This window comes from Coptis chinensis, chromosome 9 (genome assembly GCF_015680905.1).
Source record: "Coptis chinensis isolate HL-2020 chromosome 9, ASM1568090v1, whole genome shotgun sequence".
In the NCBI taxonomy this organism is placed as follows: domain Eukaryota; kingdom Viridiplantae; phylum Streptophyta; class Magnoliopsida; order Ranunculales; family Ranunculaceae; genus Coptis; species Coptis chinensis.
This window is the reverse complement of record NC_141464.1, coordinates 38,944,101-38,967,616: the sequence shown is the minus strand read 5'-3', so window position 1 is coordinate 38,967,616 and position 23,516 is coordinate 38,944,101. Positions and strand designations below refer to the sequence as shown.

The 23,516-nt window shown below is 37.2% G+C and overlaps 1 protein-coding gene and 1 long non-coding RNA gene across 3 annotated transcripts; one reads left to right on the top strand and one right to left on the bottom strand.

Annotated features, from left to right (window-relative positions):
- Positions 1–14,103: 14,103 nt before the first annotated feature.
- On the bottom strand, positions 14,104–18,939 carry LOC147475921 (beta-glucosidase 18-like). 2 transcript variants are annotated; one of them, XM_086582617.1, is made up of 13 exons: positions 18,614–18,939; positions 17,948–18,128; positions 17,793–17,859; positions 17,657–17,715; positions 17,504–17,579; positions 17,340–17,414; positions 17,171–17,258; positions 16,685–16,937; positions 16,036–16,151; positions 15,633–15,882; positions 15,399–15,501; positions 15,141–15,249; positions 14,104–14,538 (listed from the first exon to the last, which is right to left on the bottom strand). In XM_086582617.1, the coding sequence occupies exons 2-13, from the start codon at positions 18,116–18,118 to the stop codon at positions 14,298–14,300; spliced, it is 1,608 nt and encodes a 535-aa protein (XP_086438743.1). In that variant the 5' UTR covers positions 18,119–18,128; positions 18,614–18,939; the 3' UTR covers positions 14,104–14,297. The 2 variants fall into 2 exon arrangements, with proteins under 2 accessions (XP_086438743.1, XP_086438742.1); XM_086582616.1 differs by lacking the exon at positions 18,614–18,939 and having other exon boundaries at positions 17,657–17,688; positions 17,948–18,224.
- Positions 18,940–20,638: 1,699 nt separating this feature from the next.
- Positions 20,639–22,908, top strand: LOC147475920 (uncharacterized). The gene is made up of 2 exons (XR_015208620.1): positions 20,639–21,457; positions 22,213–22,908. It is a non-coding gene; the product is annotated as an uncharacterized LOC147475920 (long non-coding RNA).
- The last annotated feature ends 608 nt before the right edge of the window (positions 22,909–23,516 follow it).

The following is a 23,516-nucleotide window of genomic DNA, read 5'->3' as shown; positions in this document are numbered from 1 at the left end:
AAGAGCCCAAAACTGTAGTTTTAACCCCTTAATAATCATACTGTTAGACCAATTATGTGAATAATAAGTAAGAGTTAATACTAATTACGTGTTTTTATGCATTTCAGGCTTCAAAGTCCATTATGTGCAGAAATGTGCCACTTTAGCGAGATAAAGGAGCAAAAGTCAGCAGAACTTCCGAATGCCATATCTTTGGACTCAGACCTCGGAATTGGGCCTACCTTATGTCAAAACGACCGGCTCGGAAAGAACTTTGCAATGGTCCAAGCTTTGACCCAATCAGAGGAGCAGAAGTGGATGAAAAGTCTGTTGAAGCCGAATCTAGCTGAAGAGGCCTTTCTGGACTGAAAGAATTGGGTTTTGGGCCTGATTCTCTGGCCCAAAACATGGCTCCAAGCCCATGCACGATTTTTGGATCTGGATGTATAAAAACAAAAGCTTAGCTCTTTGTTAATGGTAGATTATTTAGTAGAGAATTAGGGTAGATAGCTTATATAGAAAGTAGCCATTAGAATAGCTTCTAGATCTAGATTTAATTGTTTTAATTAAGTTTAGTTCCATTTAAATTATTGTATTAGATTAAACCTTTGAATCTTGCTCTTCAATTTGATTAGATCAATAAAGTAGTATTCTTTATCAATTTCGATTTTGTCATTTCCAATTCTAGATCTAATTTCAATTCCTGTCCTTATTTCATTTTAGTCATTAAATTAGATTTCATTATTATTGTTTAAATTAAGTAAAATTTGAATCTTGATAGTATGTTTAGTTATAATAATATGGGAAATGATGTTTTGATGACTCAAGGCTAAAACCTCCATTAGAGGGGTTGATGAAGCCTTGATGAAGACTTAGTTGTTTAGTATAGAATTGGTTGTAGAATCTATTCCACTCTAGAAGGAGTGTTTCGCCATGAGAATGGGTGGGCGACCTCACATGCTAGTTAGTATCCGGTAGGAATGCCATGAACACTAGGGATTAGAACTTCGAAATTCTCGTAGTAGAACGTGAGAATTGAGATACAACATTCTACTCTAGGTTGTTAAGTTGGAGTCGATGTGGATTCAATTCCCCCAATCCTTTATCTAGATTCAAAACAATCATATTTCCATAGCATTCGTAGTTTAAATTCAAATAATCAATTTCATATTCGCATAAGAAGCATAACATTTAAGTAAAGCTCTCATTGACTTAAAGACTGATTTCTTAGACTTAGAAAACAATCCATGCTAGGGAACTAGGAGTGGAGCGAACTTCCTACTCCACTTAGTGCAATTTGCATCGAGTAGAAGCTTTGATAATCGAGGATTAAAAGACTCGATTTTAGTTTACTTACGGATTGAATTCATCGTTCATTTTAGTAGGTAAACTATTCATTTTACTTTTATCAAATGGCGCTGCCATCTTAGTTGCAGACTTTAGCATTGTTTTCCTTGTAGAAGTAATCATTTTTAAGTCCCATTAAACCCATCCACCCTTGTTTGTTTCATCTTGTGGTTTGCCCATTTCAGCTTTGACAAATTCGAGAAAATACACAGGATGCAAGCTTCAAACGACCAGCTAAGTTATTCTTGGAATTTGACTTTCGAAGCCTTGACCCGCTAACCAAAGCCGCGACCAGCTTAAGTTATGGAATTTGACTTTCCACCGAGCGACCGCCCCCATGTGGGCGACCAGCTAAAAACACTTGTAATTTGAAAATTACTTTCGGGCGCTGAAGGGCTATCTTGCATGGCCTTGGCCGTGTTAAATTTTTGGGATTTCGGACGGTTTTGATTGAACTTTGATCTTTCATATTTTTCAGTGTTCTAACCTGCTCTACACTTGAACAAAAGCGTAAACAAGACGCTATTCATAAAGTTTAAGCAAGGGCCTTAATCAGGTATTCCTTTCTTCCACACCTCGCATCTCCCTGTTAGAGGTTTATACTAGTATATCGGAATTGTTTGGGTGTTGCATGTTTAGTTAAGTTCGACTTAGTCTTGCATGAGATTAAGGTCGGCGAATAAAACACCCGAGCGTAAATACACAACAACATCAACAATCAAATCTATCTAGTATACCACCTACTACACCTCTAACTACTATTTCACACACACCACCCGATAATGGGGAAGAAAGAGACTCCTCTCTCGGACTTCTACAAAGCGGCGATAGCCCCCAAATCTTGCATCGTTCTAGCGGACCGATGGGGGATTTCGAATCCCTCCAAATATTTTTAATTTGTTACCCGTTTTTCATCGTTTAGACCATGAAAAACCTTATATTCTGTCATTAGTTGATCAACAAGTCTAACAACATTCCACCATCCTACGGTTGGTACGGAACAAATTAAATTAAGGGTATTCCCTTTCACCTTTGCGATAAGGTCTTCGTCTTAACTGCCCAAGCCTAATGCAATGGACTTCGTGGGCTAAACTTGTTGAGTTGTTTATGGAACATTTTTACCCACCCCTAAAACGGATGAGATGCTTTCAAGATTCATTTCTTTTCGACAAAATCCTCATGAATCATTTTGAGAGGCTTGGAATCGTTCACCGATCTCCTTATAGAGTGTCGCATCATAACTTAGCGAAAGGCTACGTTAGTTGTTGCCTTTTCAAAGGACTTCTACACCCATAAAAGAAGTCCTTGACATAATGAATGGGGGTAGTTTACGTACAACAAAGCCTATCCGTCATGAATGTAAATTCAAACCCATTATGTAGTTTTACATTTGGAGTCACAGGCATCGACTCCTCGACATCTCTATTTATGAGCGAGGCTTGTTCCATTAATAGTGAACCTAGCGCCCGCGGAGACAAAATCCCGACTCGGTTGGAGAAATAACAAACAAAGTCACCTCGAGGGTCAATGATAATCAATATGTTGGAGGCCAGCCCGCGACTTTAGCAAGCTCCACCGGTAAAAGGGGCGAAGTCGGGGTAATTTTAATAGTATAACAACCAAGTGCGGCCTCGACAAGGTCAAGCACAAGGTCAAGGTAATTATAATAATTATAATGCTAATAGAGGTATCGTTAGGTCAATAATAATTATCAAAATCCACCCGTAAATAATTCGTGAAATAGTTCGATCCGCACCCCACGTGACTACTACACCCGCCTGGCCGGATCGCCTTGACACCTTCATACAAGTGAGGCAAAACTTTTCAAACCATGGCTCAATCTAACGGCACGGTCCAATCCGTTAATAATTTAACCCGACGGTTGGCTCAAGATAAAGCCCGAACCAAAGGTGTGTTGCGAGATCGCGCCAATACCTAATCCTAAAACAACAAACACCAGCGCTTTGAGGTAACCAATAATACTAGTAATGAATATGAAAATGTAGGTGAGATAAATGCATCACCACTATAAGTTATTGCGAGTGGTTGATAACAAAAGGTAACTATGCTATGATTACCCCCGATTTGACTACACCTACTATTTTACTAGATCACAGAAATAAGCTGAAGAGCTACCAGCGTAGAGGTACCGATTCCAACCACCGACCTAAAAGCAAGCTAGAGCTTTCCATGACGCCCCCAGTGTCTTGGCTTTTTCCTTTCATCATTCCCTTTACAGTGACAAAATTGCATTTTTCCGACTCCGACTGATCTCTCCTAATTTTATGCAAACCATACGCAGTGAGGAAACCTAATTACCTGGTAGAATGTGCTTGGAACTGCACGCATATTGTGTATCTACCTTCTACTGAGAATTGCATTGTGGTCAAAATGATGCTTTATGACAACAAATTTCGTCATCACCGTCTGGGGCCCAGCTCTTACCGGTAATTTTATCTCTCCAACTGGCTTGGTAGAGCTTTTGTTAAAACCGTACAAGCTGAATTGTGGTGCTTTTAAATGAGTCTCATTAAGACCGATGCTTGTGAATGCCTTCCAAAACAGGATATTCATAGAACTACCACAATCCACCAATATCTTTTGCACATCATACCCTGAAATATGCAAAGTGATTAACAATGCGTTATCATGAGGCAACAACACCTTCGACAAATCATATGGGATGAACATTATTGCTCCTGGAATGCTTGTCGATACTAGATTAGGATTTACTGGGATGGGCTCAATATTAACCTCTAGAACCTCTTTTACTGTCAATATCTTTATGATTTTGTCTCGGATAGTCTTCTTTTGAGATATCACTCCCTTATAAATCATATTGATGACTCCTATTGGCTTTTCATGTATTGATGCCGTAACCTCGGGTCGAGCGTCAACCCTGAATTCTCGCAACAATCCATTTTTCATCAATCTGTCGATCTCCCTTAACAATTGCAGACACCTGTTCGTTTCATGATTTCTTATTTTGTGAAATTAACAACAGGGCTTGTTTGGCAATTCTTGAGGAGTGAAATGTGGATATTGTACATAAGCTTCTTTCCCCAGCCTTCTCAATATATCTTCAAGTGTCATATTTATGGCAACGAAATTTTTGGATCTAATTATTCTTTTAATGTTTTCTCAAATCTACTTTTATGTGGGTGTTGAGACTACGCTCTTACATAATCACCCTGAGATCTTCTTTTATCTAATTTTGAATACTCTCGATTCTCACCTCGATCTTTAGTATCCTTTTCTTTTTTTCTCGAGTCCGTTACTTGGAGTATAATTTGAACTGTAACAAATTGGATTCCCTCCTCGACTTGAATATCTCTTTTGCTTTGTCATACAGTTCTTGCATACTTTTTATCTTTTTGTGTAGCAAGTATTATGCTTGTCCGATGCTCAAACTAGACCCGTTTGAAATGCCATGACCGCCATCATCTCGGCCTCGTCTAGCTTTTCAATGGATTGTGTTTCAGCCTTGAACCTTGCCAAAAAAATCCTTAAGTGACTTTTTCTTTCCTTGCTTCAAATGAAATAAAGCCGATACCTGCTTCGGTTTTACTCGTTGATGGCCATAATTCATTAAGAATCTTTCTTCGACTTCACGATAACAAGCAATTGACCCTTCTGGCAACGAACATAACCATTTCAATGCCTTCCCCTTTAGACTTAATGAGAATGATCGACATAACAAAGAATCCTAGTACTCGGTTCCTTGATATATTGAAAATTGGTGTCGGTAACAAAATAAATGATCTATAGGATCTGTTGTACCATCATACTGAGTGTACTTCGGGTGTTTGAACTTAGGAGGTAACGGCATCTGCTCAAGTTCCTTTTTAAGAGGGTTATGACCAACGTCATCTGCCATTTTTCTCACCGATGCCAATACCTTGTTTGACGCTTTGTTTCCATATTGGCATTGCATCATCTCTTGAGCCATTTCTTTTGTGATTAGTTGTAGTATTTGCTTTAACTCCTTTTCATGTACCACTTTCTGTGTTGTATTCGCCACAGATTGTGCTTCTTTGAGATAAATTTTTCTAGCTATTGGGGTGACCAAGGTCGACTCCTCTCTAGCCTTCTCATATAATTCTTCGTGGATATGCTTCTCATTCAGTTCTCTCACTGCCTTATTTTCTACCATTAATGATCTATTCTGCTTCTTCAACTCAGTAAACTTCTTCAACAAGGCGTGTAGAGAAACTTCTTCTTCATGTAGCCATTCCACTTCCTCCACTACTCTACTTACAGATCTTCTTGTTCTCCATTCATCGTTCTTTGATGTGCTCCCTTCATTCACCACTATCTTACTAGATGGAGCACACTTACTAGGAGTCATTTGAGTAACTATGATTAGATTCAAATCTCAACCAACAAACTACACCAAACAGATCAGTTAAATCTATGGTGATAGAGTTCTAAAAGGTGGAATCTGACGTTTTGTCATAAGACCTCGGTTTCGAAGCCAGAAGTGCACCGAGGTAATTTGTCTAAAATTACCAAAGGTTTATCTCCTACCCATACTGAAATAGATAAAAATATGTTATTCAAAAACCCTTTTCAAACCTATCTTAGTATTGAACAAGTTTAAACAGTGCATAACAACATAGCGCTTCATAAAATGTTAAATCTAACATTTCTAATTATGAAGATGAACAGACTAGGAAAACGAACAGACACAATAAAAGTAAAATCATGTAAATAGTAAGCAAAGAAGTTCTTTTTTACTATGTGCTAACATGTTCTGGAGATTGCAGAGAATGAAGAAAGTTTGTGATTTGTAGAGAACCTGGAGAGAATCTTCAAGAGCTTATTAGTTTTGGTTAATGGCGGTGCTGGGTTTTTTCATTTTTATGGTTTCTAAATATGAAAATAAGGTAAGAGAGAGAAAGGGACAGAGAGGCTTTTATACTTAAGATTTTGGGCGTCTTTTCAACTTCCATATGCAACGTTTCGTTTTCCTTAAAACTTCAATTTTCAAAATATTTTCGATAGCTGTTTTTTCTCGAAACATTCAAATTTCAGGAAGGAAAATTGTAGTGGTGGCAAGAGTTCGGCTAAGACCAGGTATCGGTTTTTCAGCAAGGAGAGAAACATGGAGAGGAATCTTTTGGTCTTTCTTAAGAAGAAATTGAGGCTCAAAAGTAGTGTGACCAACCATTGGAGGTCGTGATATCGGAGCAACCGATGTGCATGGAGGTGGAGCAGTTTTCTCAGACTTGATCTCGGATGTTTTCTTTATTTTTCTTCGACTCAAGTTAGATTTGGAATGAGTTTCTTTTTCTTCGACTCAAGTTAGAGTCGGAATAAGTTTCTTTTTCTTGAGAAAGAGCTTCCTTTTCTTGAGAAAGAGCTTTTGAGGATTCACCTCCAGTAGCTGGCTGAAAGGCATTCAGAAACCCTTAAAGATCACCGCTGCTTGTCCCAATTCTAGAAGTCATATCTGTGTACAGTAGCGAATGGTGATCAAATACATTTTGCAAAAGAGCATAATTATAGAAATCTGGGACTTCTTATTTGATTTGGGGAAGAGATCTTCAGTCATTACTAAGCCACTATCTACATAATCAAAATAACATTGAGGCATAGTCCGAGGCAGTTCCAAATTAAAGGTATTTCAAAAAGCACGAGAAAAGCAAGGTTGTAAGGAACCTTGAGCTTTGGTATTTGGTTTAGGGTCTCGACCTCGACCTTCAGCTTTTTTGAGCACACTACTTTTGAGTACGTATAAAGGAGGGAAATAGTTGTCTACATCATGCAAGGTGAGAGTGGCGGGATTCCGTAGATATCGGCACCAGTCTTGACATCTACTTCTTCTTTGGAACCTTTCAAAAGATCCATCACTCTCGCTGAGTTTCCCTTACTCCTTGAGGTGGCAAGTCTTAACACTAAGAACATCATAATATGCAATTGGATTTATTAGATACGGAATCGGGAGACAGGGTAACAAATTGGAAGTTTTTATTAAAAATATGGTAGAGGTTAGCGTATCTCCAAGATTGAAAACGTGATGCACCAAGGGAAGTACCGCTTCGGCTTCATATGATTCCCATTTACCAGAAACAATGATGGGATAGAGGGGCCACTGTCGATCACTGTCTCAGGTTACCCTAATGATGCCCTTGATTTCGATTTGATTTTATTTTTTGGGATAGAAATAGCCAGTGTATTTTTCGGGGCCAATAGCTTCTTTCACGGTACCCTCGACACAGGTGTAATGATTGAGAATATCAACCAATCTAATCCGTTTTGACTCGTACACATTGGAAGGTAAATGGAAATTATAGAAGTTACAGATATACATCAATCTCAAGAAGTTGCCCATGCCTTGGCTAGGAGAGATGCTCAAATGGTTAAGCAGTTCGTGGTCAAGGTTGGTGAAGGGGAGTCATAACCCTGTCGCTAGTTGGCAAACGGTTATGATGATGGATTGAGGGTTACCACTTTGGCATTTGGTCCCTCTCCTCGACCTAGCGTAGTGTCGAAGATGGATATCATCGGGTATATTATATGCAGCTCGAACCAGTAATAGATTGGGTCTTTTTATGAAGTGAGGGTTTAACCCTCGACTCCATATACTGGTATCTTCTGTGTCATCACGCTCAGATTCCGAATCCACCGTCTCGAACATATGAGATAACAGACCAGCAACAAGGAATGTAATTTCCCATGGTTGGTTATCAGATGAGCATTTACTGGATGTCGATGTCGAGGTAGATGAACTAACTCTTAGCACATATTCGGTATCTTCGTTCACTAGACATTTCGTTATCACTAGAAAAAAGGAATTTTGAATTAATATTATATCCTATATCGGTACACTATCACTATATTCGTTATGGTTCATATATTATATCGTTTATTATACATGTATCGAAATTTCGAGGTGGTGGTGACGGAGTTCTAAGAGGTGGAATATGACGTCTTGTCATAAGACCTCGGTTTCGAAGCCAGAAGTGCATCGAGGTAATTTGTCTAAAATTACCAAAAGTTTTTCTCCTAGCCATACTGAAATAGGTAAAAATATGTAATTCAAAAACCCTTTTCAAACCTATCTTAGTATTGAACAAGTTCAAACAGTGCATAACAATTCATAAAACGTTAAATCTAGCATTTCTAATTATGAAGATGAACATACTAGGAAAACGAAGAGACACAATAAAAGTAAAATCATGTAAATAGTAAGCAAAAAAGTTCTTTTTTACTATGTGCTAATGTAACGCTCGTATTTTTAAAATGTGTTTTATTTATTTATTTATTAATTAAATAATTTATTTAAAAAAAAATTGGTTGGATTGGACTCGGGACATGTGGGCCTGGTTTTTGGGCCCGAGTCTGTTTTGGGCTTGGGTTTCAGACCCAAGTATATAAACACATTTTTCTAGAGAATAGGGTTTTAAAAATAATAAAAATAATGAAAATGGAGGCAGAGCTTGAAACTTGTTTGCTCGAGCGTTGGAGCTCGACGATTCGGACTAGGAGGATTCGTCGAGTTGTTACGTAAAGGTGAGTAGCTATTTTGCTATTTCACCGGATTTATGGTTTTCGGGTATCGGTGTATACTGTCTAATATTTATGTTTTGTATGTACTGCTCATTATCTTGTTGTATTGGACTTCGTGTCATTTGTATTATTTAACTTTGTTGAATTTCGTTTTTTGTAATTAAACTGTGGAAGCTCTGTTCAAGCTCTGAACAGGCGTAATGGCGTCGCCTGTCACTTTGTTTGTTTTTGTAAGTTGTCACTTTGAATGGTTTGTAGTGATGGGGGGTCGCGTGTAGGGTGTGTGAGGCGATAGATGGGAGCCGTCGAAGCTCCATTAATGGCTGCTTAAAATGATTTAAATTAAACTTGTTGCTTGGGTTTTGGTTGGAACTGGTTGTTGGGGATGGATTGTTGGTTTGGAGGGGGCTATGGAAGCTTGAAGGGAGCGTCTATGGGAGTGAGCCCAGCCCCCACCTCCCCTGTTAGAAAAAAAACGTCATTACTGGGCTACTGAAGGTTTTGATATTTGTGTTTATTTGTTTGTGTTTGAACTGTGTTTTTGTATGGTGGGTTGGCGGTTTGATGTATGGTGGTAGTGGGCTGTCGAGTGAGGGTTGTAAGAGCTTGAAACAAGCTTTAATGGCGGCTCGAATTTTAGATCTAGGTTGATGTATAAATGGGGATTGAATGATTTGAGCTTTTCGATTTCATTAATGTTGTTTGTTTTGGTGTGGGGATCAAAACTGACTTGATAAAATGGAAGATAGTGGTGGCCGGCGTTTTGGTGGCTGGTGGAGGAAAATTGGAGAAGATGAACAGTAACCCATTTCGGGCTTGGGCTTGGTTCTTTGGGCCCGGTTTTAGTTGTGATTAGTTGGGCCTTATTTGGTTTGTTTTGGGCCGAATTTAACCTTTTGTTTTGGGCCCGATTATGTTCTAAATTGTTGGACCAGTTCTAATATTAGTCTATGGCCCGTTTCATTTGTTTTGTTGGGCCAGTTTCATTTGTTTTGTTGTGCCAGTTTCAGTTCAATTTTCGGGCCGAACTCACTTGTGTTTTGGGCTAGTTCAGTCTAAAGTTTTTGGGCCAGTTTCTAATATTGCTTGGGGCCAGTTTTAATTGCTTTTCTTTGGACCAGTTTCAAGTTAGTTTTGGGGCCGGTCCATATAACTTAAAATAGATCCAATTGGGTCAGGTAGAATAAATAAGTTGGTTTTAGACTTTCGGGTTCTAAGGTTTGGGCTTGGCCAGTTGGGTCCGAACCATTACCTTAGTCATGAGCCCTTGAGCCATCTATCGACCTTAGCCATGAACCATGGCTATGACCTTGAACTTGTCGAACATGGAAAGCGGCGGTTTGACTTTTGACAATAACAGTTTGACTTCGACCATGGCGTGTTGATTTTGACTCGACCTTTAACCTTTAACCTTTGACTTTTGACCATGATGTGTCCTGTGGAATTTGACTTTGACCGTTTGACCATATTTGTGGAATGTTAAAATTTTCGAAGTTTTTCTCATATTTGATTTTATGGACTATTATAATAATAAAATGTTGCGAAAACATTAAATATAACGATTGTTTGTTATTATCTAATTATGATTTGAATTAACGTTGTTTGTTAATTCTAATTAACAAACAACGTTAATTATAATATATTATTTCCATATATATATATATTGGGCTTTGATTGTGGACTGTGGACTATTTAATTGTGCTACATTTTATGTTGTAAATTGTATGGACAAATCAAATGTTGAAATGCTGTGGAAGCTGATATAAATTTGGTTGTCATTATCTAATTAAGATTTGACGTTGATATTGTGACATTATATAATATGTTGGGATATATATATATTAAATGCAATAGTTTTGGAGGAATAAATGTATAAACCCTCCATTATTATATATGTGAGATGCTACTATGAGGTAGTATAGTATTGATGAATATTTTCTCACGGGAGTGTGGCGTAGTGCAATAATATATTGGCACGTGAAATAATAAAAGTGGTTATGAGATATAATTGAGATATTTCTAAATATTGTGGCTTAGTGCAATAAGGTAATTAATTAACCCGCGTGATATAGTGGAATGATTGTGAGTCATTAATGTATGACTTTGAATAAATTACGTAACGAAAATCCTAGAACCCCGACTACCACAACTCATGTGATCTGCCCTGTGTGGGCGTATGTGATATATAAGATGTTGTATATATAAGATGTTGATTGACCCATGTGTTGGGCAATCGTAGCCGAATAGTGGCTTGATTATTCCGTTCGCAAAATAGAAGCGAGACGCGATTTTTTATGCGAATAGTGGCATTACTTACATAATTGCTTCCGTGTGAGGATTTACGGTGTCGCGGCATCCATTTCGAGGTGGTTACGCACGGAGTGGTTCATTATGTAAGGGGAGGCATGTGGATGTACATGTTCGGCGTTGGGTAGCGATTGTGGTAGCCAGGGAAACTAGGTAAGACATAGATACGATGTGAATTTTAGGGACACACAAAGAAAGTCTAAACTAATATAATTATGGTAATATGTTGGTAAATGATATATCTCTAGATAGATGATTGTATATGTTTGGCTGGTTAGTAGTTTAGTTAGAACCTAAGGCGCCTCGTGGAGGAACTAAATGCCTTTTTATTATGTGTATGGTATGTTGTATTAGTTGTTGGAAGTTAAGGCGCCTCAGTGGAGGAACTACCTGCCTAGATTATTGTACTTAAGGATGTTGTTTTAGTTGTTGAAAGTTACGGCGCCTCGGGGAAGGAACTAACTGCCGTATGGATGGTGTATATATATGTATAATTATATTTTGTATTTTAGAGCTACTCACACCAGCATTTTTATAATGCTGACCTGATTTGCATGTTTGCTTATCGGGTGTGCTCATTAAATGAACACAGTTGATAAGTCTTGACAGGTTTAGTGTTGAAGATGATTGGTTGCTGCTTGCGTTAGCGTTGCATCTCAGGATATGTTTTGTTTTCCTTTGAGGTGATATAGAGTTTCAGTCGAGACAAAATTATTTGTATTTTCATTTGTAAATTTTTGTAATGAAGAAGACTTTTGTTTAAGTTAAAAATTTTATTGGTTTTATTTATCCGCACATTTAAACTGTTTATGGGTTTTTGGGAATTGAGAGTGCGTCACACCTCGGAGATTGAAGAGTCGGGAACAAATAATGTTTTTTCCGATCAAATGGAAATTGAGAATCGAGATTGCAGAGAATGAAGAGAGTTTGTGATTTGTAGAGAAACCGGAGAGAATATTCAAGAACTTAATGGCGGTGTTGGGTTTTTTCTTTTTATGGTTTCTAAATATGAAAATTAGGCAAGAGAGAAAGGGACAATGAGGCTTTTATACTTATGATTTTGGACGTATTTTCAACTTCCACATGCAACTGTTTCGTTTTCTCCAAAAATTCAATTTTCAAAATATTTTCGAGTGTTTTTTTTCGAAACATTCAAATTTCAAGAAGGAAAATTGAAAGTTTCGAGAGGGGGCAATGTCGTGGGCAAATATATCTTAAACTGAAATTTCAGTCCTTTTATTTCTTTAAGTATCGAGATATCGACATAAAGTATCGAGAAAGGTAATTGAAATGTTGGAGGTATGAGCGGGAAGAAAGGTGAAGAAGAAGAAGAATGGACACGCCTCAACATAGGATTAGACATCAAGGAGACAAGGAAGAAGGAAGAGTATAAATAGAGAAGCCTTTTGGACCTCAACCCAACCCTCTGACCTCTGTTAGATATGTTTCTGAGGTGATTGATAATGTTTCTCATTCTTGGAATACTAGTTTGTTAGATACGATTTTCACTAAAGCTATTGTGGATGAGATTTTACAAACCAAGTTATTTCCTTTGGATTTAGAACAGAAAATTTTTTGGCCGTTAGAAAAAAATGGGGTATTCAATCGTCAAATCTATTTCTTAGTTGGTTTTCGAGTCAATAATCGAGAATTGTAGTCTTACCGTGTCTATGGTATCTGTTAAAACTATGTGGAGTCATGTTTGGAACACTAAAACTCCTCAAAATATTAAGCTCTTCATGTGGAAAGCTTAATGGTATTTTGCCACTAGGAAGTTGTTATTTGAAAAGCATGTATATTCTGTTTCCATCGCCCTCGTTGTCGATTTGTGAGTTTAGAGCATGCTATTTTTAGCTGCCCTAGTCTTGATAAGACTTCCCCCTTGCCAATTCGTCTCGATGTGGTTAGAAAAGTTATCTCCAATGGTCACTCAAAAGATAGCATTATTCATAATTTATCTATTCTAGCATCTATCGCATACATGATTTGGTTAGATAGAAATTCTATGGTTTTGATCCTCATTATAAGGCCATTTCTCATACTCGGATGCTTAAGCAAGCACGTAGGGGAGTATTATTCCAAACACTCCTCCTATAGTTTTGAAGTATTTGATTCGAATGGCATGTTTGAAATTTTTATGCTTGCTTGTGATGGCAGTTTTATTTCTTTTTTGGTGTAGCTATACAATGAATAGATGGAATTCGATATTTCGACATAAAGTATCGATAAAACCGGATTGAACAAGGTCGGCTAAGTGTTAGCAAAGTGGTGAAATGTTCGATAATAAGAGCATCGCCCAAGAGCTGAATGGAGAAAGATGTTTCTTGGTCTTCGTTTGGAATTTTGCAAGAGATACATCATCTCAAAACTAGACACGCCAGAAATTGTCTTTTGTCCTAGGATCAAACATGCCCATCTTATGGCAAACATCGGCGTCGTCTAATCTATCGAAGTATGTAACAGAAGTTCCTACGGAAGTGAAACTTGGGTTCTATGATATAAATAGAATCGGAGTTTGCAAAAAAAAAAAAAAAAAAGACATTCATTATCTTCTCCCCCAGAAAAATATTATAAACAGATAGAAACGGAGAGAAAGAGAGGAGAGTGTTGTAGCCAACTTCATTCTTTAATAAAAGTCAGTTTAATTCATATCAAATCTTCATTCAACCTTCATACATCAGCATCTTCATCCATTCAAACTCACTTGAGTTGTATATATTAGATGAAAAACGTACAAAAATGACGAGTGGACGGTGAAATACTCACATCACACTCAGATTCATATACTAAAAGGAGTCTCAAACAGACCTGAAATCTAATTTTGTTTAATCTTTCCTGCTACTCTGCTAGACTGATGAGTTTATGCATTCAACCAACCAAAAACCTCCCTCGTTGAATCTTTGTTGTTGGACTGATCATCAGTTCATGCATTCAACGAAGTACAGATTTGTAACATTAGATACAATAATTGTAAATTCATTTTGAAATTGCATTACAATTATTACAACTGTGGCACCAAGAGTTTGTATAAAAATATTATCAACAAGTTGTTGTTTTTTTCTTGATTGGCAAGCCTGTTTTAATGAGGTCAGTAACTCAGTAATGCTGTGGGGATCGATCCCCAGCCTATTTCAACAAATTGTTAAAGTTCATTACATTATTGTATGCGAATTATGCATATTTGGTTCGGAAACAATATTTGTTATCTCTGGTTGTTTGTCTTCGGTACCATTACTGAGGAAATTTTTGTACCATGTTGCGGATGATTTTGGAGTTCGTTTGAGTGTTTGGAAGTCTACGTAGTGAAGCCCAAATCTTAAATTATAGCCCGATGTCCATTCGAAGTTGTCCATCAAAGACCAAATGAAGTATCCTCTAACATCTGCACCATCCCTGCCAAAAAAAGTCAATCAATTTATCAGATCTCGATTCCATGATACAGATTCAAGGTCCTTTGCTCTGCTAGTTTTCTAGTTCAATCTGTTGAAATCAAAATTTAGAATCATAAAAGTTTCCATCCAAGAATATATCATGACAAATTCTTGTATATCTGCATTACTACATATATATATATATATATATATATATGCAAGAAATGCTAAGCTGAAGTAACAGATATGGTAAAGTTTTGAAATAAACTTATATTTTAAAATTCTCTTCAGACTCAGTTAACGTACTCCATAGCTGGGCACATTTGATTTGTATCTCATACATGCCTGCGAGTATCTCAATGGCGAATCGTGTATCTCCAATTATGGAGTCCCTACACTGCAAATTACCAATGTAAATGGTAATTTACGAGAAATTTTCAATCAAAGTGAGGACACGAGACATTGGCGTTGTAATGCTGTATCATTGTTAAATGGACCAATCTGGTCGCGGATACCACAAGTAGGAACTAGGAAGGTAACGCCAGAGCTGGCGGCATTGAAATGTAAGGCAGTGGCACCAGCAGGCGTAGCATGCATGTTTTATCACGAGAAACATAAACTTACTCAATCGCTCGTGCTAGTGAAGCAAGGTAGCTCTTGTGAAATTCTACTCGTTTAACATCATGAATTAGCTCCTTTACTTGTTCAATTGGTACATTCTTTTGTGGAAATCCTACAAATGTTGGAAGTCAATAGATGGTGTTAATTAAAAGGGAAAAGACCAGAATCAATTACTGTAACCCTCACACAGAGATAGACACAAGACATAAAATCGCGTGCAGGCATACATGCAGTCCAAAATACAAGTTGATCTTTGCTCACCGTTTTCTGTCACAAACATGGGCTTATTGTTGTATCTCCTCTTAAGATACCCAATAATCTTTTCCATGCCATTAGGTACTACGTACATGTAACGCATTGCCGTCTTCAAAAACAGTTATATAGTGCCTTGATTAGTGACTGAAAATAGTAATTGAATGGAAAGAAGTGTACCACAATAGTATCAATTTTCTCCTCAGTAAATAATGGTTTCTTGTGATTTGTTTATTGTCATACCTCTTCACCTATAAGGATACCATCTCTTTCACCAGTAATGTGAGTATAGCCTTCTATTGCATGGTTTCCAGAATCACAAGGTGATTGGATGCAATCCTTAGCATAGAAAGATGAGTAGTGATTAACACCTATGAAATCTAGTCCATCCTTCAACTTATTTGACTGGTCGTTGGAGAATTCGGGTAGATCAACTCCAAGATAAAGCCGCATCTCTGGTGGATATTCTCCATGTATCAGAGGATCAAGGAACCTGTTTTGTAACAAAAGTATACCTAAATTATTTCCTACAAAAGTTTTGATAATCTGGTGCTATGTATAATAACATTAGTCCTAAATCCTCATGTGTAACAGAGAATGCATCATATATATAAAAGCAATTAAATATGAAGTTCAAAGTCCTTACCAAGCAACATTGAAAGCCAAAGCCCTGTTAGCAGCTTCACGACTCACGTCATCATCTCCATAAGGTTCATACATGATTGCATTTACAACAACTCCTATATATCCACCTTGTTTGGGCTGCATTAATGTGTTTGTTAGTTTTTGTTTGTTATGATAAGCAACCTTAAAATTCATTTTATTAAGTACTAGTATTGGCCCGTGCCGTACGGCACTAAAAAGCCCCAACAAAAGTCCGATGAAAAAAACTCAAAGCCGCATTTGTTGCTCTTTCTAGTTTCTACCACTATATTAGTAAGGACTTTAAACAATGATCCAGTAGTCTTATTGCCACTTATTATACTGTTCACATTCCATAAGTCTTGAGATCCACCACATCATAAATATTATAAGTAAATATAAGTAAATCCAAAATTTAGGATTGATTTTTCGGGCTCCACACCAGTCACAGATGAAGCTGTGACTGGTGAATTATAACAACAATATAGATTTCATACTCCCAAGCCAGGGCCCAGAGGTATATCTTTTCTGAAAAGAATATATTAGTTAGTTGCACTTGCACCTAACAACCCATCTCAACGTGCCCCACAAGTACTTGATTATTTCATGTATGTCGAAAACAAATATTTTAACCTACGGTGTATTTTAGCTACCTGATACAATTTTCTGTAAATTACAGTGGCCTTGATATGGGACAATATCATGTTGTGAATGGCAATCAGGGGCTCTGTATTTGAGTTTCCAGAAGAACAATTGCCAAAAGGCGCTGAACATCTACCGGGTGGATATATTCCCTTCATGTAGGCAAACTTAACAAAGAGCATTGGCTCATTGATGGTTGCCCAGTACTTCACCCTGCCACCAAAGCTTTTAAAGCATATTTCCGCAAAATATGCAAAATCTTCCCTGTATAAAAAACAATATTCAAATACATATTTAGTTCAAAATCCACAATCTAACAACCTATCCCAAATACATCCATCAAATTTCCTTTCTCCATTTAGTCAAGTTACAAATTATATAGCTTCTCTCATTTTTCTTCTTTTGTTTTTCGTTAATCATAGGTTCTGTCTATTTGAGCTTCTTCGAATAAACTATTAAATTGAACTTAAGAAGGAAATAACTTATCAGAGTCTTACTGGATTTGGGGATTAAGCCATGAGTTATATCTTTCCTCGAGTTCTTGTGGGATGTCGTGATGACTCAATGTCACAAAAGGCTCAATACCTGTCATAAACTTTGAAAGAGTTGGTGATGACAACACAATGGAAACAAAAAACAAGATAAAACAAAAATCCCTCTATATACCTTTCATCAAAAGATTATCTATAAGTTGGTTGTAGAACAGTATCCCTTTGGGATTTATATCTCCAAATCGTCCTCCTACATTGTTTCAGTAGGCTATTTAAGTACTGGTGCTATTAAGATAAATATGAAGAATCTGTAGTCACTAGGAACAGGGTCAGGCTTACTAGGTAATATTCTGGTCCAGGAAATTGAGAAACGGTATGCATTTACGCCTAGTGAATGCAATAGTTCAATGTCCTCCTGCATACAGCAAACAAGAGAAGTCGTTGTGGTTGCAGCTCTAAATACAAGGTTGACACAAGTACCGAGAGTCCTACCTTCCAGTGATGGTAATGATCATCTGCGACGTCTGCAGTTTGTCCATCGTCGATTTTTCCTGAAAAAAATAGGATTAAAATTCTACTACCCCGAAAAAGAACTCCTACCTATTTTTAGTTGTAAAATTCTGTTTACCTCGAAGGTGAGTAAATGCATCCCAATTGTTTAGGCCCCTCCCATCTTCGAGAACTGCTCCTTCAATCTGTGTTACCAGCCTCAAACATCAGAAAGTAATATAACATAGACATGCGTACGTTAAGCTAGACTAAAATTCTATCAAGAAAACAGGCCTGATATGATGAAGTTGCTGCTCCAAATAAAAATCCATCTGGGAACTGACTTCTACTGATCTCTTCAGAAGAGAATGCAACACAAAGCAAAGCTAAGCAAACAAGTAGTTGTTGAAAGAATTTTGTTGGGGTATAATTCATTTTGAATTTTCCTTCAGTCGCCTTGAACATCTCTGGCAATCTGTAATGTTATATTTATATTGTTAAGGAAAAGCGGAATCAAACAGAGATTGCCTAACTTTTATAGTTTGTTATGATCTATTCTAATAGGAGTGAAACTCCAACTAACATTATTGAAATAACAACATATATGAAGTCCAAGTTAGGTGGTACAGATGCTTTCCAAAGACTATCTTTTTAGTTCAACAGGTACATAGTGTTGGAACAGGGGAAAGTGGCTAATTTGTTAATGTGTAGGTGAAACATTCTACTTAGAAAACAAATAAGATATGACATGCTTAGTCATTATAAACACAGCAAAAATCTTATCCACTTTTTTTCCTTTTTCCGTGGCTGTGCCATCTAAGTTCATCTACTCTATCTCTAATGCTCTACACAAAACCATAAAGAACAAAGAAAAAAGAACACGTACATACAGAAATTAGCAAAAGGAAACAAAAAAATAATAATAACAAAAGAAGAAGAAGAAGAAGAAGAAGAGGAAACCCTATGGAAGAAGAAAGAAAGTCAGCTGGGGAAGCTCCTTGCCAAGGGGCGGTTGGGATAGAACAGTTACACCACCTGCTTTACCGGATTTTTATGTAGCATGATATGCCTTTCCTGGTGTTAAAGAAACAAAGAAGAATCCTTGACTTGATTCCCATTATTTTAGCTATTTTGACAACATCAGCCATAAACTGTATTGTAACTAGATTACAAGTTTCTGATGCAAGTGTACCGCCATGAATAATGATAATAATGATTAGCTACTTTGTGCATTGCTTATCATGTCTTAAATTAATTAAACCCTTACAAGTTACAACTACTACACCAACCTACACCCAGAACAGGCAGGAAACTATAATCCAAGATAATCTTTAAGGAACAAAAGAACAGTTTTAAAAGGACATCACTTTCTGATTCAATCGACAAATTACGTTAGACCGAATGTTCATTGGTTTAAATTGGTCTAGTATTTATTATCATTTTGCTTTACTTAAAAAGGTAAAAGTAGGCGCCGTTGACAATGTTGTGGTCGGGGTGGGTAAAGGCTTGAGTGAGCAATCGCACTGCCCGACCTGCTCTCAAAGCATGGAAAGGCCCCAGCCAGCCAGCGGTAAATGTTTGAATTACTTTATTGCAAGGCCCAAAATTTCGATATCGGTTAATATATCGGTGTATCCAAAAACCGAGAGATATCCGCCCGGTTTTTTTAGTGACCAGTCCAAAGTTTCTAAAATATCGGATATCTCACCGATATATCTCGGATATCTCACCGATATATCTCGGATATATCGGAAATTTCAATATTAAGTTATTAACAATTGGTCAAAAAGTCAACTGATATATATCGATTATCTCGGAAATATCGATTATATCGGCGATATAAACTTTCATATCGGAAATTCCGATATATCTCGGAAAAAAAGGGGTTCAATATTCGGTGGATATATGTCGGAAATATCGATATCGGTGTACCAATTTACCGAGATATATCGGCGAGATATCGGATATCTCGGCGATATTTTGGGCCATGCTTTATTGTTTGACAAGTCCAAACGTGATACGGTCATCCGTTTTTTTTGAAGTCTTCAAACTCGTTCCTCTGTTCCTCTAATAGGTAGCCTAGTTTCTTTCTATTGTAATTGTAATTGTAATTCAAGAAGTGGTATAAAAATGTTAGGAGCCTAATTATGTATCTTCAGTGACATAAGTGAGGGAGGTTATTCTAAATTTTTAATAAAGTGGAAGCTTGTTTAATTTTAGTGAGGGAGGTGCTTCTAAATTGTACAAATAGGAAAATTAAAAAAGCATCTTCGATAGTGAAGGGGTGCAAGAAATTCCACTATCATATAAGATAGTGCAGTCGTTTAGATATGGAAGAGCAATCCCAATTTGGCCCGATTACTGAAGAATTGTACTCATTGACACCCCTTTGTAACGAAAAATTAGTTAACATTCTTTTATGGAAATGTTGCCAATTCCGTGTTTACTGAAGAAGGCAATTTTTTTAGACTATAAATTACACTGAGAGTGTTGAGGCGACAAGAGTGGTACAATTTGCGCCGCTAGTCCATTCTAACTAGCAAATCCTATCATTCTAAAAACAAACTCATCAGCTTTAGCCATCATCACATTGTTATAAATAACCTTTTGCAATCATTTGAGTAACTCAATTAATGCCAAAAAACCAAAGAGTGACAAAGGCAAATGGGATAAAGTAGTGTTAGTTGGTTAGCCTTACAAGCCTCCTCATGTTTCTCAACTCTTGCCATTGATGCTATATATCTGGAAAGGTCATTTGATATGATCTTAGTCCCTTTGATCTTTATTTCCTTTTCTTCTTCATTGTAATTCTTTCCTTCCTTACAAGACTGTATTATCTTTTAATCCTAATAAATATACATGACCTCAGTCAATGACTATAATAAGCATTTACACATTTCTTGTTGGTATCAGAGCCACCATCTTCCACCTCCACCCACCCCACCATCATATCATTCCATAAAAATCACCAGCCACCATCTCATCCCATAACCCATAACCCATAACCCATCACCACTTACCAGCAACTTCTTCATTATCAATCTTAATAACCCATTGAAATAGACGATCGGGACCCCCATTCAAAAATACTCACCGATCATATCCACTACTCTCTCCCTCTTTATAAATAAAGAAGGCCACGTAAATTTGGTTGCTTCCCAAGTTTCTTTTTATTAGGTTTGTAAAGGAAGTCGGCTATGCCAAGACAAAGTGCTCTATATTATCTATTTGGTTCGGTGGTATATTTTGGTGTTTAGTAATGTACTAGACATTTTTTTTCTTTATCATTATTATAATTGAACTTGTTCTATGTTGGGGCTACTATGGCGATATAGTAGCATTTTGGTGGATGGTTTTCTAACCAATTCTTTTTCAAGTTTTTGAATCTGGTTTTTTGTAATTTTGTGGCTACCGTGGTGATCCAGTAGTATCATTGGTGATTGGCTTCTCAGCCAATTCTTTATGCAGTAGACTTTTTTTTGGGGTATCTTCTTTGAAGAACTTTCTATAGGCCTCTGTTTTGGGTCTGGGACAACCAATATTTTGGTTCTTTGGCACTGCTACATTATTTTTGGTGATCTATTGGAGACATTTATCAGTTGAATCGATTAGTAAGAGATGACTAATCCATCTGCTTTTATAGATTTTCATCAGCTGAATTCTAAGCTTGATCAGATTATCTCTCTGGTTCAAAGTTCTTATTTGCTGAATTCTGGTATGCATGTTGCTATGTCTGCGTCTCACATACATATACCGCTACACCTACTTGGGTCCTTGATTCAGGGGCCTATGATCATATGACGGGTGAGTCAAATTTATTTACATCAACTATATCTACTACTGATCATCAATATGTATGCCTTGCTAACAGATCATCCACTCATATTTTTAGTAAATGTGAGATTCCCCTTTCATCATCTATTACACTGAAGTTTGTCCTACATGTACCTGACCTTGCTCTGATCGAATTTGTTATCAGTTAGTAGATTAGCAAAAAGTTTGAACTGTGCAGTAATTTTTCTTTCTGATCGTTGTCTTATAAAAGATTATGGTATGGGGATGATTCTTAGTAGAAGGTTTGAGCGTGATGGACTGTACTATTTTGGGGAACCACCACTTACCCCATCTATACCTAACACTATTTTGCAAGTGTATGTATTGCCAGAACAAGGTTCCCATATTTTCTCTTCACAGTCTGTGAGTTTGTGGCATGCTCGGTTAGGACATGTTAACTTCCAGTATCTTTGCTTGATGTTTCCTGATCTGATGAAAGCTTGCTAATCTCAGAAGTTTCACTATCATATATGTGTATTGTCTAAGCATACTCGTTCTATTTATATTTCTCGGATGTATCGCTCACCATGTACATTTGATCTTATCCATTCTAATGTGTGGGGACCGTCTCCAATAAACTCTTAGTTAGGGCATTAGTATTATGTTACTTTATTGATGATTGATAAGCACCCAAAACTGTAATACTAAACCCCGTAGAGACATAGCATTTTGGTTAATTATGTGTTTAATAATCATGAAATAATTATATTTTCGTACTTTTGCAGGTTTTTGCAGTTAACGTGGATATGATGATAAAACCTGCATCAAAGCACGGGAATACTGTGCATACTTGAAGTCTTCCCACTCATCCCCAGTGAAGCCTAACAAAGCCTGACTAAAGCCGAAGATTCCAACATGACAGAATCAGTGCAGAACGGGATCACGTGCAAAAAAGCAGCAAACTTCCAAAGCTCATATCTTTCAAACCTAGACTCCGATTTCGGCAAGTGAACTGCCAGAACAACCAGGGCGACGATTTCTATGCAACGATAGGAAATTGTAAAAATCCTAACATCTCGGGCAACCATTGGACACAGCATGTGGACCCACTCTGCAGGCCCACAAAAAGTGATAAGTCATCACACATGGACAAGTGGCAAGTTATGGACACTTTTGTGACACCTTACAAGAAAAGACAAGACAAAACAATAAATGTTTGACTAGACTTGTGGGTAGGAAAGGTGTGCTAACTTTTGGCATGGTTGGTGGAAAAAGACAAGCTTATAATAAAAGGTGGGAATGCTTCATGTGAGAGGAAGGGGATATATCTTTTGGGATGTTGTAGAAAGGGGCATTTATTATTGCATTCCATTTTTGCTGTTTACATTTCATGCATGGTATTTTCTTCTATTTGAAGCTTTTGTATTAGGTTGATACAGAAGTCTTGAACTTCTAATAAGATCTGTTTTCTTCAAGTTAAATTTCCAGTTCTTACTTTGCTTCTTCTTACTTTTTCATTTCATACATCAAAGACATCAAATCCATCCAAGGACCATGAGCTAAAACCCTCCTAAGGGGAGGGTTAATGATACTCATGTGAGGATCAGACTGCATTTTAGTAGTCCAGAATCACTACTTAGGAAAATAGGTTTTAACTATACATCCGGTCCCAAAATGACTGAGTCTGATCAAGTTTAGAGTGTTGATACTCCAGATCAGTCTCATACGAGATCCTATGGTAGCCGTTAGCCCTCTAGTTTGCCCAGCTGATATATAATTAAATTAGGAGTTGAAGTGATATTCCAAAGATGGAATGTTAATTCAACTCCTCATGCTAGTGAGATAAACTCAGAGATGAGTACATCTTACTAGGGATCCATACTCGATGCCGTTTTGGGTTTGTTTATGAACTCGAGATGGATTAGAGATGTAGTGATAAGGTGCTCTAAAAGTTTGTAACTGATCTTGCATGATTATGATTAACCCTTCTTTCTGTATCTCTCTCTCTATCTAGTTTACTAAGAAATTAATCTTTGTAGTTCTACGTTAACTTGCATTCCAAGTTTTAATTGAGAATATTTTTAGCAAC